The sequence below is a fragment of the Argopecten irradians genome, chromosome 11 (assembly GCF_041381155.1).
Source record: "Argopecten irradians isolate NY chromosome 11, Ai_NY, whole genome shotgun sequence".
Lineage (NCBI taxonomy): Eukaryota > Metazoa > Mollusca > Bivalvia > Pectinida > Pectinidae > Argopecten > Argopecten irradians.
The window spans coordinates 10,789,614-10,810,820 of record NC_091144.1 but is presented as its reverse complement, the minus strand read 5'-3'; the positions used below and the strand labels follow the sequence as shown (position 1 = coordinate 10,810,820).

The 21,207-nt window shown below is 35.2% G+C and overlaps 1 protein-coding gene across 1 annotated transcript in view; it reads left to right on the top strand.

The window, feature by feature from the left end:
* The first annotated feature begins 8,689 nt into the window (after positions 1-8,689).
* The window catches only part of LOC138334735 (uncharacterized), a 57,395-nt gene continuing 44,877 nt past the window's right edge, over positions 8,690-21,207 (top strand). Inside the window, exon 1 of the mRNA XM_069283430.1 lies at positions 8,690-10,302. Within this exon, the coding sequence (XP_069139531.1) occupies positions 9,846-10,302 (457 nt within the window). The 5' untranslated portion in view covers positions 8,690-9,845. The remainder of the gene's footprint in view (positions 10,303-21,207) is intronic.

Here is a 21,207-nt window from a genome sequence, read left to right as displayed (position 1 = left end):
GCGGTAAATTAATTTCCTACTGGCTCTTACATATCTCTTATATAATGTTTTTTGAATTTATTGCACAATTATCTAAAGCAATTATGTTTGATACGATTACTATTTTTCTCAGAAGAACAACATATGCCACCCCCATCCCTTAATTTGCTGTTACAAAATGCACCAGTGAGGCTTAGCCAATTTTGCCTACGGTTGGCCTATATAGAGAGTTCTGGTATTAAAGTTATTGGGGAAAATGGGAGAAATATTGGTTCCTTTTAATCAGGCAAAATATATCATTTTCCACATAACTATGACATGTAGTAGCTTGGATCCTTTGAATAGAAAAGAAAGACTGTCATCGGAGTCGGGCAGTAGGTTAAACAATCAAACACTAATGTGATCTTTTTATGATTGCTCAAATCAGAACACATTTGTATTTTTGAATAAATGTATACGCTTAAAAAAATATTTGCAGTTTTACTGAATAAGCAAATTGGTATTTTTCTAAAATCACAATTGAATTCTTTTTCTTTGTTCAATTTGAATTCGCGCAAATAATAAGACAGTCATTAAGCATTTTTTGTATTTGTATATCATTTCATACTCATGAAACAGAATTTCTGAATTAACCACATAATATACAGTATATAACATACAATTATGGTCTAAAAATAATAAACGTTGATATATATATATATATATGATTATACTTAGCATGCTCAACATGTCAAGTAGGACAAAAAAATTAAAAAGAAAAAATACTGTCTAGCTTTTGATATGAATGCCTTGATCCTGCCCATGTTCAGGAAATTCATAAAGTTGTATTCCTATAAAAAGCTGTAATACGACATCTTTAGATATAACACGTCTACGGACGCAATATTTAAGAGTTAATAGGTAGGTAATTCAATTTCCTGGAAGTGGGCATGCTCGTATACAGTCACTGTTACCAGAGTTACGCATTAAGTCTACGTAATAGTACACGGAATTCAATATGCCCTGTATACCTAGACAAAGTATTGCATAATGAAAGCGCTCAAACATTACCACGAGAAAACTATTAACAATGAAACGTATTTGTCTTTCTTGTAATTTCACAGTTTTTTGTTTTTTATTACGAAGACATAGCTCTCTTATTGTAGAAACCAATTTATCTTTCAGACAACCAACTGCCGTTTTAAAGAAATTCATCTTCACTATGATTAAGGCTTCAGGGAAATTTCTTATTCTGTTAAGCCAGCTACATAAAATGTAGTCTACAGAGATACATAATGAAGTTAAATGTCACAAATATATAACTAATTCTTCATTTACCGATGTCGAATGCATTATTCAAATTTACATCACAACAAATTAAACAATTTAGGCTTTGTGTGTGAGCGGAAATCGTAGCTTTATTTTAACCCGGAGTTCATCTAAGTTTTCATGTAGATAGTAGCAGATGTAAATTTTATCGATAAAATAATTCCTGTTTTTTTATAAATGCTCGAACAAAAGTTTACATTTTTTCATAAAATAATATGTTTTAGGATTTCCTATTTTCACTTACAAAGTGCATTGTCGATAACGTCGATAATTTGTTCTAAGAGATATTGTGTATTTATGCTGTGTTTTATTGCGACAAAGGAATTTTTATAGTGTTATCTTACTGTAGTGTAAAGGGTACCGAGTAACACCTCTTATTCGGTCATCTAATAATAAATATGGAAAAGCTACCCCAGTTGTGGAACGTAAAGGGAGAGTACAAACTGTGTTTTTGGAGACAACTGTCAATTTGTACTATGTCTCTTTGCGATATCAGTAATCTAACCTTGTTACTATGACTGATAGTCAGTATTGATATCAACAGTATATCACAAGTATCACAAGTATCACAAGTATATACTGTCTATTATCCACAAATTATACTACATATATGTACCTGTAGATCGTTTGCATGTTATACAAAAATACTTCTTTATTCAGCAAAAGGTTCGAGGCATTTAGTAGTATCATAGACTAGTATTAAAACACACGTTTTTGGTTCCATTGCAAGTCTTTTTCTAAATGTGTCAATGACGGTATTTTTGACATATTCAATAAGTAAAAAGAAATGTATACCCATCATGGTATGACTCTGCGGTATTAAGGCTCGACAAGGCCTTAATAATCAAGATAGTGAATTGTCACCGCCGCATTATACCTTGTATTTTAGTTTTCCTAATTCCCAATTTAAACTTGTGACAGCTGTAATGTATTTGTCCTCCCCGTAATGAACCAATATGAAATCCTAGCAGGGACTTCTATACCTAAATACTTTTGTTTATAACCCCAAACAGGCTAGATTAGGATAAATTCATTTTCTCCCATGTTCAATTCCAGAGCAACAAAATTGACTTTTTAAGCAATCTCGTCCATTTTCTTGGCGGAGTAATTAAATTGACCGAATGATCAGTCTCTGTGGCGAACAAAATGAGTGTGTGCGGTAGAATATCAATGGCTAAGGTAAGTGAACTCGGCTGATAGAGGTCATAATAACAGTATCAATGTGTTCCTAAAAAGTAAGAATGACTAAATAGCCAAAAGAGTTAAGATTTAGTATAACTAGTGTTAACTGTTTGTAAAACAATGATAAACCAAACGAGGACAGGATAAAAGAAATTGTGAAAGTCAAAACAAAGGTTCTTAATTATGACTAGTCAACAAGAGTCCAAAGTCCAGCACATTCATCGAAACATCCATGCTGTGTGGGAACAATGTCATTGCTAGAGAAACAGGGGTATATTTTTCAACAAGAATTTAACATAAGAAAAAAAAGAATCTATAACTAAATAAAGGACATTGAGTTACCTTACAAATAGCTCTTTGACAATATGTCAATCTCTCATGAAAAGTATGCATCTATTAGTCTTCGAATGGAGTTTTTTTTCACTTATTCCAAAAATATGCATTTAAAAAATGATGAAATACACATTAGTAGCCAAAAAAATTGTAAACACCCTCGCTGAGCATAGTGTATTTCGGAGCAACCGATTAACCTAATTTTACTTGTGTAAATTATGTAAAAACGATGGATCATTCTGCGTTACTTCTATCACATCCTCAGATGATTCTGCCATTAATCAGTCCCCAAGAAATGAATTTCAATGCCCTTAACAATTAATTATAGAAAATCACAATCAGTTTCAAAACTTTTTTCATTAGAGAAAATAGAAACGCTTACCGTTTTTAATTAGCACCTGCGTATTTGATATATTGCTTTGTCAATACCCCGTACGTATTTAGCACAAAAAACAGCTATGATTAACAGAAAGGTGGATGAATGTTAAACTTCTGTAGTTATAGAGGACTTTGATGTAGTGTTTTCAACACGCATATAAATGTACCTAAAGATTAATTTTATGACAATTTGAAAAATCTTGTAATCTATTTGATAAAGTCTGTCGCGATAGTGTAGAACTTACAAAGATTAGGCTGGTCCCCGCCTTCCTTGCGGAAGCTACACAGAGTGAGCGGAGCGCACCCTGGCGGGAGTGTTGATAACTAAGGGAAGGGAATAAGTCTTTGACTATTACAAAGGTATGATGAAATGATAGGGATATATCGTATCTCTAATGGAGAGGACGACTTTTGGGTGATCATAGTGAGAATTGTCATTCAGTATGACTGAAACGATGTAGAACTAGATGTCAACTATTCAGTCTTCTGAATGAATGTTTCAGTAATAGCGAAAACTAATCAAGGTGGTTCCCAAAACAACAAACAGAAGCATTGTAAAAGTCTGTCCTTAAGCAAATATTGTGCTAAAGAATATGAGTAATATTCACATTAAGCAGTGATGTTCTACAAAAGTGAATAATCATTGTTGCCTAAGGCAATGGGTTCTCGTTTAATATACATGTACGTCGTTGCTCTTTTTCGAGGACTTCATCTTAAAACTAATTTATAGCGATGTTTGCGAAATGACAAACGTGAACTGTTTATGAACTAATACTCAAGCGAGAAATCATCTTATTATCATGGTAGATATGTTGATGAAACAATCTTTGATTTCTATCACCGAAACCTTTTACACGTGTATACTTACAGATGACATTTATAACATGAGATGGTATAGACCTACACACTGTTAGTATTTACATATTAAATGAACTGGTTGTAGTGTTGAGTCACTATGCAATGTCACATGATCTCAATCGTCCTGTTTGTTCTGTAATTAGTATACGACTGTTTAATAAGTACTACCATTACTGCCATGTAGGATGTATATTTTATATATAATTACAAAGCTAATATTGTGGTTGTTCATTGATTAGATTGTTGTTGATATACTCAGGGTGTAAGTGTTTATGTACAGTACCTCCAAGTGTAAAGATTATACAACACAATAACATCAAAGGTGCCCGCCATATACATCACATCGCCATGTTTACTGTAATATATAAAGATACATATGTAAGTATGGTTTACACAATGGGGATTCTTTAAAGCATTAACAAAGCTTTGTACCTGAGGCGGCAATTATATCGTACACAATATCCGGCATTATTAATGTTTACCAATATGTAACCTTTACGTATTCTCCCGTTAGTGATAAACCTACTATCCTTCTATGTACAAGCAAATCAGAAGATATTTATTGAACATAGGATTTTATGTAATTCGCACTTACGAGCTTACAAAGAAAAATGTTTAATTTAGAAATGATTATGACGACGCTGGTTTATTTTAGTAATCATCCATAGCCTCTAGGTCTGAGAGAGATAAGAATAAATGTAAAAGTCAGGAATAAATGTTAAACAAAATGAAATAGAACGAAATGCGCAATTTGAGGAGCTGAATGGTTTTTAATGCTGTAATTCAACTTATTTCCAAGTATAAACAGGAAAAGAATATATTTTTAAGTTTGTAATAAACCCATTCATATAGAATGCACCAAATGAACCTTTGAAATAAGATTGAACGTTTGTGTGAAGATTATCACATCAGGTAGCTATAATACTAGTCCCAACTGTGATCAATACCGGCTTTAAAGCGGAGCAGTATTGCTATGCCTATATAGTATAGACATAGAATTAATGGTGACTTATGAATATCGCAAATAAATGTAATAATATTATAAACAAAAATATAAAGCTGATGATTGGTTTTGTGTAGGAATATTTAGCGCCCTATATATAGTTTTAAAACTCATAAAAGGACAGCTTGACCTGTGTGAAAATTACTTATAATTGCTGCCTTAGATTAATGTTTATTTCTTTTAAAATGCATCCTGCATTCCCATTGTTACACAATGTACTTTCACTGCCGTAATATGCATATCATAGAGTGATCTGCCCTGATTGATGAATTAAATGGTATTCATAAGTATTTAATGCTTATGTCGACATTTTTGCGATCGGAACGTCATACAATTTAAAGAAAGGAAACTCATTGTGTAGCACAACCCCACCAAATCATACAGCAGGCGAAACTATCGGTCGTTGTAGACTGGTCATTCCCTTAAACGAAATACTTCAGTCAATCAAGACGTAAAAGCAACACATTCTTTATATCGGAATTATCCTTGTACAATTTATTTGTGTTAATGAGTTAATGTATTCTTCCAATGTTCCATCTAGTACCGTAATTCTTTAACAAAGTGCAGAGGAAGCGATAAACACATTTGGAGTTTCCAAGAGTAGTCCTACAACGTCACTACTTCCATGATTTTACCACATCTCTTAAAGGCACTTGTGTGAACATGAAATTCTGTTTGAAAATTCCCTAACGAATTTAACCTAAACAACTTGTTCTGTTTTTAACCGCTTTTCCTGGACTCACGGTTAATAGAATAGATAGCCGATTCTGAACTTACGCAGAATAGCAGCCATTTTAACTTAAAACAAAACCCGAATTCGTCTTTGTTTACTGCTGCCTTGTCCAATAGGTGTAGAGTACCAATGTGTCTGCGTCATATCGTTCCACCTATAAACAAGCACGCGGGAAGGAAATATTCTGTAGACTTCGACAGGCATAATTGCAAATGCCTGAAAAAATCCCCTAAGTGCATTTTTAATGCAATAATTTAGACTTTAGGTTGCCATGGCGGCATCTGTTTTTATTAAATCATTAAGGAAATTTATATAAAAAAAATCTTCCCACGTGCATTTGAACCGCTTGGATATGCAGGTGCAGCATTTATAATTCATGCATATTTAAAACGGTTGGATTCGGACTTGGCAGAAACTCCTTGAAATAATCAATTTTTACAAAATGAAAAACATTTTAATTAATGAATGGCTCGATCACTAATGACTCATCTTGATCCATGAGAAGCCAAAGGAATCACCTACAGATCTCACAAATCAATCAGACAATAAACATGCTCTTTGTCCAAAGATCAAACAGTTTCCAAATCCGTCTCCTAGATTCCTTAATTAGATTAAGATTCCTCTAATATTAAAGTGTGTTAATTCATAACGTGCCTACAAAAGGTAATTTTAAAGGGACGATGCTAATTCTAGGTCGATATTTTAAGGCCAGGATCAAGTGATATTGGTCAATTGGCCAAATTATATTAACTTACCATTAACACAAAAAGTATCATAACTTCATAACTTAATGGACTTTTTTTCAATCTAAAAACAAAAACAAAACACTTCTATAACGCTGGTCGTTTAATGTCTCCCGTCGTTGTTCGTATTGTCATGTAGAAAATGACCACGTGCTTAAACTGCAAAATGTACACATCAATAAATCAATACATTGTACATTTGTTTGATGCTTTAAGTTATCTTAGGTCATCGATATTGATGTTCTGGTGTTTTGATGATGTGAACAAATTTGTAATTTTTGTTTCGGATAACATTGAAACTGTAAATTACATTACTTTGAAGTTACATACCTATTACACTTTCGTTTGTGTATCCATAACATGGTATAGTTTCAGATATACTTAGACAACGATAACGTTCTGGTGGTGGCTTTGTCTAGAAGTGCGACAGAGAAGCCATGTGGTGATGAACTGATCCAGATTGAATTGTACTCTAGTTTGTACTTTTGAACAACCTGATAAAACCACACGAAGTGTATCATTTGTTAACAGATAATTGTAAATAAACCACAAAGCCTCCCTCATCTTTACCCATTACACCGCCAACGGACAAAAGCAGAGCATCACCAAGTATCGACATTAAACTCTAACGAAACAAGGAAAAAGATACTTTATTGAGATGACTAACATAAAATGTCATTAAAAGGCCATGAGTGGTATTTGGTACTAACGTAATGATAAAATAAAGTTACATTGGAATTTAGCTGCTAGATTAACGTCCTATTAACAGCCTGGGTCATATCAGAGCGGTCTCCCTTTTCAGCAGCGTGTTGCAGTGTTTAGGGGGCCTGCGGTATTTTTGTTTTGGGTTTAGTGCTATCATACTGAAGCATGTTGCCAAAGACACTGAACTAGCACACCCATCCGCTTACATTATTGTAAAAACTTTGTGTGCTCTAAAAATAAACAGCTAAGCAGTTTATGATGAGAGTACACTCAGATTTTTGTGTTATATCTCCATTATACGAAAAATATATTCAAATTAATCCTTATAATTCATTTTACAAAAAATAACCTATTCCAAATTCTGAATTCATTTTGGGACTCTTCTTTCTATGTAATTTTTATGCCGTTATATCAGCCAAACAGAAGTGACGTTACAAACGCAATACCATTACTTTATGAACAAAATAATTTTTAGCCAATATACATCATGAAACCCAGTCGTCTCACTCCCGTGAAGCTGAACGTTAAGCAGAAGCACAAGCTACCACTTTTATAGACTTTGGCGTGTCTTAGCCAGGGAATACAACCCAGAGCCTTCCTCGCAGAGGCAAGCGCACAACTGAAGACAAAAAGTGAGGTAGTGTCAAAAGAAATCTTCGATTTTGACATTTACGTTTGTTACCGCTATTTCTCAAAAAGTACTGAAGGGATCTTTCTCAAACTTCATATGTACGTTCCTCTAATGCTCTAATTTGAAAACAGTTATAATTTACCGACATATGGCTTATGCTTATCAAATGAGTTAGAAGAAGAAATAAAGATATGTATCTGGTGAAACCCAACAAAAATCCATATTTTTTTTAGATCAGTGAATTATCATCAGTTTATATTTCGACATCATACTGAATATTGGGTCGATTGCTGCTCCCTGTCATCAGTGGTTTTAGTATTAAATTCTAAAGGAGTATCCGCGTCTAATGTATCTATCGATGTCCGTACCTATGTCAGCCAATAGAATATGATTGAATTTAAATGATGTATGCTATAATTCACCCAAAAGATCAACAACAATTTCCTCCTCAAATGCGCCCATTCATAAAAAATTCACATTCAATGTCATTCTATATAATAGATATGGTATATTAATAGCCATAAGACGTTAAATATATAAATATTACATTAAGCACATGCGGTATTAATGACGAAATGTCGCTTAGGCACATTGTACCCTTTTAACTCCATTTTATTAAGATTTTATGACACTAAAGGCATAACATCCCACCAGCTTTACCAGACGGCGTGTGGTACACTAATCTATACCTACTATGTCTGGTTTATATGTATCCGACGCTGTAATTTGATCCCTTATTCCCTTTACAGTAAAGTAGTATAATACTAACAATTCTAGGGTTTTTATTAAAAGACAATAAAATAGTTTTTGTTGTGTTTGGAATAACATCAGTTTATTCTTGATCAATATGATGACGGTAAAGCTGACAGAACTTGAAGTAGTCAGGCACTAGTGTACACGGTTCATTGAAGTTTCACTAACCAATTTCCGGGCATTTCTGGATCATTGAATCCGACACGGACACATCACTAGACTAACTCACGCTGGTGATAACATGCAAACAGACCTGCTAGGCGGACAGCTGGGCTCTCGGGCAGATTCCTTCAAACATAGTGACGATCCTGCCTAGAGCTGCTCCCTTGGCTCAGCTCCATTTAAAACTGTACACATTCTGCGTGTAAAGAGCATTTGGGCGAGTGTAGCGTTCAGTGTGCAGCGTACCTCTAGAACACGCCACACCTGTTATAAGGCACAGCGATTACAAATCATCACCCGGCCTAACAGCCAGGGGGCAGGCTGTCAGCGGACAGCCTCTGGTCAGCCTCACGGTCAATCTCTCTTGACCACGCGTTCCACGTGCTGAGTAGTCAGTTAGCTGTGCTTACACTTCTTTACGTCCTAGGAAAAAAAAGGTGCGATTCTCTCAATGAAGCTATTAGACGTTCCAATGTTATTGCTAGCAGATTAAAGTTAACATTTCAGTCTCGTCTGTGTTGAGGGGAGGTTTACACAGGCGTATTATAACGAGGTTGGTGTCAAACTCTCTACAGACTTCGATGTTCAACATCCTATAACGATATATACACGGGGTGTAGAGAGGTGTACGTAGTAGTAGATCCGACAATATAAAAGAAAACTTCCAGATGCTAAGTATATAGAGCTGTCAGTGTCAGAGACAGCTTTGCGTAACGGTGTTATGTTATATTACTAGGATTTACCTGTTCAATATCATCATCAGATAGTGAGAAACCCGTAACTGGACGCCATATTTCCGACGCCGACCTGTTTAACTTTGTGAACTTGTGCAACTTTTCATTTTTTGGAATATTTACTAAGAGTTGTAGTGTCTGAAGTTCTCAATATAAATACCTGCTGAGGCATACTGATATTCAACGGATTTTACAAGAGCAGCTGATAAGAATCCCCCTGAATGGATTCTGTATTATTTTTGGCATTATCCGTCAATTGATTGATTATTCAGGGAGAAGTATATACGTTATTCACTTAGGTCATTTTACATTTTGGCAGAGATTCCGACACGTAATTGACGAGATGGTTGTTCTGAAGCCCAAAAGTACGAGTTGGAATAGTCTGTGGTCAATTATCTACTGTTTACTTGTGCTGGGGATCCAAAGCTACATTTCTTATCGAGCAATACAAACTTTCCAGGAAACTATTCTAGAACGATGGAAGGAGTACTATCCATCGGCATTAAGCGCCAAACTGGGACTTACCATACTAGGGTTGATTTTAGCTCCCCTCTTCATTATATCGTCTGTTTTCAAACTCGGGAATTACGCTAACGACGGCTTTAAGCTAGGACGTGACCATGCTTTATGTCAAACAAGTGAGAGCTTCGTCGACAAACTGAGCTCTGAAACTGTCAAACAATTATGGAAGAACTTATTCCCCTTCTCCCAAACTCTCCATGTGACTATTTCCTTCTTTCTTCTGATGCCTGATACACTAGTTGAAGCCTCAGATGTTTTTTACGGTCATCGACATACGAGTAAGTATAGAAACTCATAAGTTCATTTTGAGAATATTACGTTACTGGTTTAATTGAATTAAAGTGCAGCTGTTTCAAAGCAAATTAAATTAGCGTAGAATCATCGTTTAAATATATATATATATATTTCTTGGTAACATTTTTAGCCTGTAGTACTGTATCTGCCTTAAGAGTTACAGAATGCCGTATCAGTAATAACAGCCTCTCTTTTAATACTCCATTCCTCTTAAATAAATGGCATAATGTTGTAGATACGTTATAAAGATAAATGGATATTTGAGTATAAGTGCAACTTCCATGTCATGTATGTAGCCTTAAAGCAATTCACCGGGTTCACCTAGATCCATATCCTTGTCATTTAAATCAATATTGTAGTTCTACGGAAATATAGAATCATTTTTGAAACATTTTCAGATTTCCATATGGCATGCCATAATGGCGTGTCAAGGTATGATTTGGTAAGGCCTCGTTGATTTAAATACGCCATGCAGTAGGAACATCATTGTATAACTGTTATTATCAATCGCTACAATCCTTTTAGGTGATTTATCCATACAACCGAAAAACATGTCTCAGATAACAACTACTGACATCCAATGACATAAATATGTGGAACAAGTCTGCCTTTTCAATTAAACACGTTTTCTTTTCTTTATGAATTAAAAATTGATATTAGTTTCACCAGCTGACCGCGGACTATGATGGGGGTGGACCTCAGATGGTCGAGGTTACATGTAAGAGGAATATGACATGTAATTGTGCATGATGCTAAACCGTCAGGAAATTACGTAATTACATACCATTCGGAAGAAAAAGACAGACGCATGCAAGTTTTTTGGTCATCAACAACAAAAATGATTGTGTGTTACTGGCACCAGTTAGTTATATAACACACTACCTTAGATATACATATAACACAATACTATGGAAGGTTGACCAGGTGCAAAAGATGGTAACAAAAACAACAGCTATCACCACCAACATGAACTCTTCGATTTCCCACACTGATTTCGAAATTAAAAATTCGAAGGTATGAGAAACACAAATACGCCTCATGTTTTCTTTCCACTGATATCAATCATTCATTGTTCCCCGTGGTGTTTTCTATTCTAAAGGTCTTCATCAAAGCGAAATGGCTTCAATAAAGCCCGTTATTGTGTTTGATATAGACAGACAATAGGCTGTTGGTGTTTCTCCTCGCACGTTCGTTGTTATTGATGAATCGCTACGAGTCATCTAATTGAATCCGTAACATAGTCTTGTCCATTTAAATCATACGCAGCTTTAAACTCATTGAAGTGGCTTTGTATTGTTCAGAAAGAACTTTCCTTTCTCTGCATTTATCAAACAGTGGCGCGTTTATTTATCCTACTATGACAAAAAGGATATAGAAATGTCACTGTCACTGTTATTTATTTGTATATACAGTTTCCTGTGTGTATTCCTTAAGCAAGCAATTATTTTATTGAAATACTGGTGATTGGAGGCATACAAACGTCTTACATTGTATACTTTAAAGCGTGGTTTTCCCCATTTTTCTTTACAAAATAGCAGTTAGACACTTAAACGTATAGTTAGCTTTTTGTCCGTGTTCACATTTGTGTACATTTCTTTTAAAACTGTCATCAAGCATATTCACCTATGATTTATACACAATATCCATGTCTATAATAACGTTTCAAAACCGTACGTAAACTTGATTCCTTTATTTCTTTGCAGAAAAACGATATATGTTTTGTTGCAATAAACTAATTAAAGATGAAGATGACTAGATATAATATCCTTACGGGAAATTCACATTAATAATCCCAAATGTTAAAAGCATTTTGACGAATGGAAAGTGTAATTCTTAATTTTTACGATATTTCAAAAACGCTTTTTAATTTAACATATCTATTTTGAGCATGACTTGGCAATTATTTCCATCTCTATGAAACATGTTCTTTAAATGAGCCTACCCAACTATTCCCTACACCATTATGCACTTAAGTCAAGCGTCCATTATGACCAGCGACAATGCCGTATTTCAACTGGAAATTCTTTAAGTGGTGTAGGAGTAAATCAACACAGAAATAATATTGTATAGACAACCTTTCGCCCGTGTCAAACAAATAGATTTTGTTGACTGTTGTATTGCTAATGTCCGACATTAAGATTCCTATCACATTCAGCGTATTTTACATGTTAATAACAACACAACTACCGCACACGTGTTTCTGTGGAATGTGGAGAATTTTACAGAATAACAAGGGGTACCAGTACCGGCCAAATTATCCTTTATAAATGTTGATTATGATTTAAAAAAGATAATGATATACAAATGTTTCAATAATTCCAATTGCTTATATTTCTAATTATTGGCACATTCGTTTATCGCTTTTCTTTAGGAATGTTGTTTACCATTGATATAGTTTCGGGTTGCTTGATGCCGAGATTCAGAATTTTTTTTATTATTCAGGTGTTTTTTTCTGCAATGTTACGGTACATTTTCACTGTATGTGATGATGAGTTTTCTTTCTGTGTTGTTTTGTCTATGCAATTACCAAGTCTCTGATTGTTGTGGAAAATGGCCTAAATGTATCATAATCAATTTTGACCTTACAATATAACAAAAGCTTTTCACTAAGTCAGCTTGACATTCTGATGATCTAGATGTCGTGTTAGGCGAGATAGATAATAAAGAGACATCAAACAGGGTTGACATCTTTTTGACATTTGGCTTTAATGTCATTATAACGGATCGTTGAGTTATATGCCTTAAGCTGTTTGTGAGTTGGTCCATAGACCAGATAAAGGCGTAAATGTTCAAGGTAACGAATTTATTGAATTCATTGAACTTGTTATTTTATCCATGATAGAATGAAATGGTGTGTCGACTTTAGTTTCCCCATCAATTTTGAGGAAAATATATGTTACGTAACCATCTAGGGTTTATTCTGATTTACATAGATACTACGATATCTCTGGCAAAATCGTTCATCTAATTGCTTATTTAAATCAAAATATTGGAATTCAAATAGCGTGTGTCTGAATTAAGGAATTACTTTTAGAAGCTTCCGAGAGTTACACTATCCATATCCCAGTTACATGTACGCTGTATGGAGACTTTCAGAAGAACCCGACCCAAATAAAGATTAAAGCACAGGAATGAGATCTAGACTATGTTGTCCTATTTGTATTGATTATATGGAACTCAAATCCAAATGTGAAAGTAGCATCGTTCTTTTAATTTAATTTTAAATGCAGAAATTACCATATATCACTCCTATTCTATTGTAACTACCCATTTATAGATAAATAACATGTTTTCAACATTATATAAGAAAAAAACCACCATATGTCTACTAACATTTATATTCAGTATAGCATAACTCGCCTTTTTGAGTATTCGTGTTTCACATTGGATGTTGCCTTATATAAACAAATCTTTCTAACAGTGTCCTTCGATCTTCTTGTGGTACAATGAAAGAATATGTAGATAAGAGCTTAAGGACGGCTTCTTCTGTATACAAGGTGTGAATTTCGTCTGTGTATTTTGGGAGGCTGTGGTATGTTCGTGTTGTCTGTGCAATTTGGGAGGCTGTGGAATGTTCGTGTTGTGGCTGTTTGCAAGAGTGGAAACTCTTTTCTTTCCATTTTATAAGTGTCACCGGCCAGTACCCCACACGGTTACATTGTATTGACAACTGGCTTACCAGTCGTCCTAAGTTCGTTTTGCTGAGCTCTACAACCAGGAACAGAGGCTACCGCTTTTAAAGACTTTGGCATATCTCGTCCAGGAGACAGAACTCGGAACTTCTCTCACAGGGGCGATCGCTAAACCAAGTCCGAAAGTGAGATGGTGTAAAGGGATGCCTTTGGAAGAATAAAGTCATTTAGGAAGAAGAGAAAAGATAAGATCATGCAATAGGGGCAGTAAATACATTTTTAAAGTCCTGCTTGCAGAGCCAGTAAATACTTGTATATTTTCTATCATATATTTACAAAACATCATTTTACAAGGTCGATCGTTAATTTGACATACAACAAAGGGCGAGCGAGATATTTGTAGGAGAGTCACATAGACAATCAATATATAGTCATTCTTGATTCATTCTGACGTCGATTTTATTTAAAAAATACAGTTTGTAATGTAAAAGATAAATTTGAAAATAAATGTTATTTTTTATTTATAAACCATATGCACAAACATATGGAGCAATGCACGTGTTATGAAATATGATATTTCTATGCTGTAAAACTTGACCACCTCTGTATGTATACAGACCACTAGCTATACAGACTAAGTTTCCTCTGTCCCATTTGTGGTCTAATAAACACTGTTTAGCCCTGTAGGTAGGGTGTTAGAATCGTACCTACTGCCTCTTTTATATGATCGTAAAAGGCGACTAAATTTAGAATTTTGTTTTCTTCTTCCTAACTATCTTTGTTCTTTCTAACGTCTATCTTAATAGTGGTAATTTCTGCTCTTGCTAAGCACTCAGCATTAAGGAGGAGGGACGACTGGTTCGCCCGTTGTCATCAGTATAATGTGACCGGTTAGGGCGTGGTGCTTGGAACAACACAAATATACCGTAATCTCCAAAAAACATTCATCACGCACTTAATACACACCTCATACACGGGAGGCCGTCCTTACAGGACCCTTTTTGTTAAAAGGATAGTTATTTAATCAATAAAACAAACACAACACATGTTAATGTAACATTCTGTTTGTTCGAAAATAGTCCCAAAGTAATGGCATGTACCACTTTATGATCATCAATGACCCCCATGACATTACAACGAACTAGAAATACAATGTTTACAACTAATGACAATGGCATGCGAAGTCGTAACATTATTTTTAAGGAGAGATTTAAACTATGTAGATCATGCACTAAACGTTGCGAAAGTGCGTTGTATTCATGAAAAAGTCTAGACATAGTTCAGTGTACCACCGGTAAGGTTAAACAATACAAAAACTCACAAGACCATAAAATGTTGCCACCATACTTTCTTAATATTCTTGGTTATTTCACGATTTGCCAAGGGACATGTAAAAAACATGTCCATTAGAATATAAAATATAGAAGGGAAGTAAACGACTATTTCAACAGACAGTAATGTCGGCGGCGCCTTATTTAGGAATGTTCATTAAATCGTACAGATATTTTACGTGGGAGACATACCGATGGGTTAACAGATTATAGAGATGGATAAAAACATGTTGTAACCCTCATGAATCCAAGACACAAATATATAAAAGTGGCAAACGTACAAAACGTAGCCTGTCAATCTTCCTATACACGAAAGAAAACATAAATAGTAGTACATTTAGAGTTTACAACATCCACACCGGTATTTCACTATTCAGGTGCATAATACGAGTTCAAGATTAGTCCTAACCCATTCAATATAGCCGCTTCAACAATATGCTGTACCAATTTCTATTTTTCATAACATTTTACATATTGTCTTGGTTTATATGTTTGTCGTTTTATAAATGGTTTAAAAATTATAAAAAGGTTTAGGAATGTGAAAACGACTAAATAAAATTGCAGTGATGTAAAATATAGAGAATGCAGTATACGTCTAGAAATGTTTAGAATGCTTTTGTCTCCATATGTCATGATGCGTACGGGGGCTATAGTGGCGGATGTGACTCTTTGAATTCCAAAATACATATGTATTGCCAGACTTTATAGTACAGGGCGTGTCGCCTTCACAGCCGGAACTAGAGCGAAACAAAGCGATAACACGCCATCGATACTCCGCTATCAACAATACGGGGAGATAATTTATAGTTTTTGTCTTCTGAGTAGCAGCGATTTGTCCAGAATCAGTAGACATATATGAATGGCATTAGTCCAAGAATATCACTGAGAGCATAGCATGCTATAGGTACACTTATCAACAGATCGTACATCGTTTCCAATTACCTCCCCCGTTTATCGAAGCAGATGAACATGGCAAAAAATCATAGGATATTGCAACATGAAAGAGGCAGATATCAAAGCTGGCCAACATGCCCTGAGATTTACTCCCACTTGAAGTCAAACACAGATCGGAAAACAAGCCTGCTAGTGATGTGTTAGTAACGAGGTTCAATACTACACCACCGCGATAATAGGCAAAAGACGTATTAGATTATTCTCGTATGGCGTAGTATGATGTTTGGAAAGAACTCAGCAAGGAAACTCTCCCCAGCAGCGGTTTGTGGTCGGTAGTATTAGGATGGTGTGACACTTACCGCTAATAATGTTACCATGACACTCTACACTGATTAATGACGTCATACACCCTTCCAAGGCCCCTCCAAATCTGTCGGCCTGAATTGCACGGTACATGCCATGGTATTGTGGTTATTTAATGTTTTAACCATATATCCATCAAACGGTTGATGTTTGGGTAAAACCGGGAAATAAAATGAAGCATGTATGTTTCATATGTGATAATTTCTTTGCACGTGCGAGTTTCGTGAATTTACGCTTAGTGGTGTCACATGACTTGCGAATTTGTATTACATACATCTGTGAAGGTTTTTACCAAGGTATCTGTTTTTTTTATCAAACTAACCAAAATATATTCATGGACAGTGTAAAAGACATATTAGTATGGACATTGCAGGTCTTCAACCTTTGACTAGTATCAGTAATTGTCCTGCATTAGTTGAGGTCAAATAGTGGGTCCAAAGAGGCAGATAATTGTACATTTCACGCCTACTTAATACGTTGCGAGTCTTATCATACTTCTTCTTAAATCATTAAAAGATAGAACCATCAATTGTGCACATGGAGAAATTCGAGAGATAACAATAATCTATTCTGAAAGGTCATTGAAATACAACGATATTTCATCTCATTTTTACACTTTAAGATTTAAAGTATAACACTAAACATTTGGTTCCGATCGAAGTCTTACTAGAAGTAACTTAACGCTTAAACATTGGAGCACGTAAATACTGTATTGATTTGTTTTAAATATTCGTTTTTTAGTCGTCTGCAGTCATAAAAAGGATGTTGTACAAATAAACGGTTAAATTGCGGATTGTCGAGTCTTTGGAAGATATTTATCGACAAATGAGCGTTTTAATGGCAGATTACCTACGCTGTCATTAGCGTTTTCAAGGCATGCTCCTAACACACAAAAATGTCAAGGTCACGATCGATCAGGATTACATAGGCCTTGACGAGAGGCAGCAGAGTCAAACGCATAGATGAACTCGAAAAAGACCTGTATGAACTCGATCTGGTAATACTAATGAAGTTGTAACGTACGATAACAACTAAAATGTGTTCGCTATTCGTAAGTCTAATGCCAGAATAAAACGATATATCGAGACTGTAAAGAGTTGACTTTTAATTGCATGTCTTGGTATCAATTGTATTCTTCACCGATATTTACTAGAGACGTACATGTCTTAAATAGGTTTAGCAGAAACGCAGATTTAAATCCGTTGTAATCGCATACTGAAAATAGTAGTTTATATTAAAGTCTTCATATCACTCTAAACACAGAAAACAACACATACAATCTGTTTGCAGCCTTACCAGTCATGCAAATTTAGAAAAAAAACTGTTATATTTTTGTGCTGAAGCCGGGAAGTTAACATCAGAAATAGAGTATAATGCGACAATCTCTTGATCACGAGTTGAAAAGTTAGCCGAGAATTTCCTTCATTTAACCATTTCAATTTGCACTATATTTGTTTGTACGAATATACAGATATACTTATTCTGTTGCATGTATTTACCCAACATTGTGTTGCATTTTTGACGCAACATATATATTTTTCTGTTGATCATTGCCGGTTTGCTCTAAGTAAAACAAAAATATAGTTAAACGTGTCCCGTTAGTATTAACACAGCATTCCAATAGTGGACGGGATATTGATATGTTTATGAGTGCAATTCACATATACATATCAGAAAAAACATATTTACTACACTTAATGACAATTAATTCAATACCCATTACATACCGAACCTCTTTCGCAGGCGATCTTAGCCCTTATTTCAATTTCTGCAATTGAACCTCATTTATAACTTACAAAAATAAATAATTTGGAATGCAACAGATTAACCTTACGGAGTATAATTAAAGTACATTACTGTACTGTAAATCTTATTTCCTCAAGCTTGACATAATCGATAAATAGTATCACTCATATGATAACTCTCGGTATTCATGGTGTATGGTGACTGGTTCGGTATCGAAGGAGACGCGGTTATATATAAATACATTTGAAAGCGTCCTTTAGTACAATGGATTCGCTATTACATTTACGGGTATGGTGTGTTATGACGCAAGGTCATATTTACATCTAGGGTTATTTAAAGATGGCCTATCTTGAGTTGTATATGGCTAGTTCATGTATTTTTGGATAAACCAGTAGAAACATACCAACAAAAACATCAATCAATGTCGCATTTCCTGTATACTAAACGTTAAACTGGACCAGAATCTACCGTTTCGTACTACTGTGTTTACTCACCGTAAGACACTATGCGCGTTTGTATCCAACATCATTGAAAGAGTTACACTTCATAGATAATAGCAATGCGATACTTCACGATTAACTAGTACTCTAGCAGAAATCATGCGGGATTACTGGATGACCAATCAAATACTGATACAGTCTCCTATGCTTCATTAGTAATGCTTGTGAGGACCAAAAGTATTCATAACTAAACTGAATATTCAAGATGCGCCGCCGCCGACAGAGCTTAAACGATACTAATTAGGGTTTGTTGTATATGAGTGACATACACTAAATAAAAATAAAATTTTCTCGATGTATGTATGTTCGTAGCTGTACAGAAATTTTATCCACATCACTGTAGGTACATGAAATGGTGAATGGGCATTTGTAATGTCCTCGACGGATCACCCAACAGATCCTACCTACATGATTCAGAAAAGATGAGCTCATATCATGACGGCTTATCACCTTCATTTGCCATATTCTGACATAAAATGTTTTTTTAAAATCCAAATGCCTGAAATGTTAAATGATCTTATTGGCATATTAGGATAAGACGCACTGTAACTATTTCGGCATTTGTGCATTAAAGGACATTCCTGGTATACAAACTAAACGTGGTATCGGCAACGTTAACGACACAGCGATGGATTTTCAATAAAAGGACTTAAGACACCTGTTGACAACATACGAAGCGTGGTAACACCTACATAATTTATTCTGAGTTTCAATGTGTTTTTAGTAAGCCTTTACGCTTCATGAAGAATCCTTCACGGTTATTCAAGGCACGCTTTTGAAAGATAAGTGTCGAGAAGAAGCTTACAGTAACATTACCGTCTGATAATGGTCTTCCGTTATTCCAAATGAAAAGGGTTATGCATGGCAAAAAAACCTATCTTAATCCCGTGGCAGGAACTATTGATCCATTGTATGCGAAACTGAAATGGTATTAAGGTCCAGATCGACACTCATTAATTTGTTGAAATTCATTAAATCAGTTATAGTATAATTATGGGTCAGTTTCATTGGTGTATTCGTGTAAATTAAATGAAGAAAAAGCATGTAAAGACAGTAAATAGACAATCAAATTTTCTTTTTTACTTAAAATCATATAAGAAATCGAACGATAATACCACGTGCTATTTAATCCGGATACATGAAAATACGTCCTGTTGTAGGTTAGTGTATAACATTCGTATGGTGTAAATACAGACTACGATGGAACAATGAGGTACATTCTTGTATTTTTGCTTCCCATCAAGTGAGTTTACTTCCATCCATCTTGGTATTTCACAGCACAATACATGCAGACAGATCAATGGGAACATCCGAAGAGGGCATTACGGTTTATGATGCCGTCCTAAAATCATTATTTACTGTCATAGTCCGCCCGTTCATACCAGATAGGGGAGTTATTGCTCTCCAGATATACGTTATACGACAGTGGATGTATTGCTATCCAGATATACGACAGCGAATGCATTATGTTAGTTTAAAGACAAAAGGCAGAATAATTCAATAAAATAGGTTAGGCCTGCCTTTGTCTATCAATAAGCACCAGTCTTTATAGTGTCTGTATAAATCCCATGGTCATCTGCAGCGTTAGGGAAAAGATGACCTGAATCACGAAGCTATTTACATTTACTGACAGAGAAACTATCTTTAAACGTTCTTTTGATGTTTTCTTACTTCAATTCAAATCTGGTTTCCTGATATATCAGGTCTAGAGAGATCGGTCGAGAGTGGAATCCATTTCGAATAAGCCATTATTTTCAATCTTTGATATCTTAAAACCGCTTGAATGAGTTTAAGGTAAATACTTAATCACTATATGCATGGGACTCAAGACATCAATACGGCGTACCATACTTATCTGGGGTAAATATTTGACCTTTCGTATGACAACTTAAGTGAAATAAATTAGTAGATATGTTATTTGAATTCAATTCAATTTATTCCATTTATGTGTCGGAACTTCCAGTGACTAACAGTAGAAAAATATACTGGCATAAGTGACAGTCGCTGATCAAACGACACAGCAGTGGGTTGTAGTCAGGCGGTTTTGAAAAAAACTAATATATACGAAATGTTATTGCTTTTTCATGTAGATGATAAGTACTGGGGATGGGGATATTTGTCTATACCCTAACTTAATGCTGATTAATGTTGGAGTTGTACCTGTGCCCTCTTAAATCCTTAACGATTGTGTCGTCGGATACACACCTGATTGAGAAGTGTGGGGAGCAGGGGTGGTACGAGTGCAGACGGGGTGTAAATATACATCTGGTCTGGTCTCAGTCTGAAACCAGACTCGGCCAATCTATCCATCAGGATACCAATGCCTGGTACCGGGTCAGAGAGGCTACGTTTGTGGTTCATTCATGCACTACATCAGCTGCCGGTCGTCCAATGAGTGTCTTGGAAGGTCATGTGATGATGTA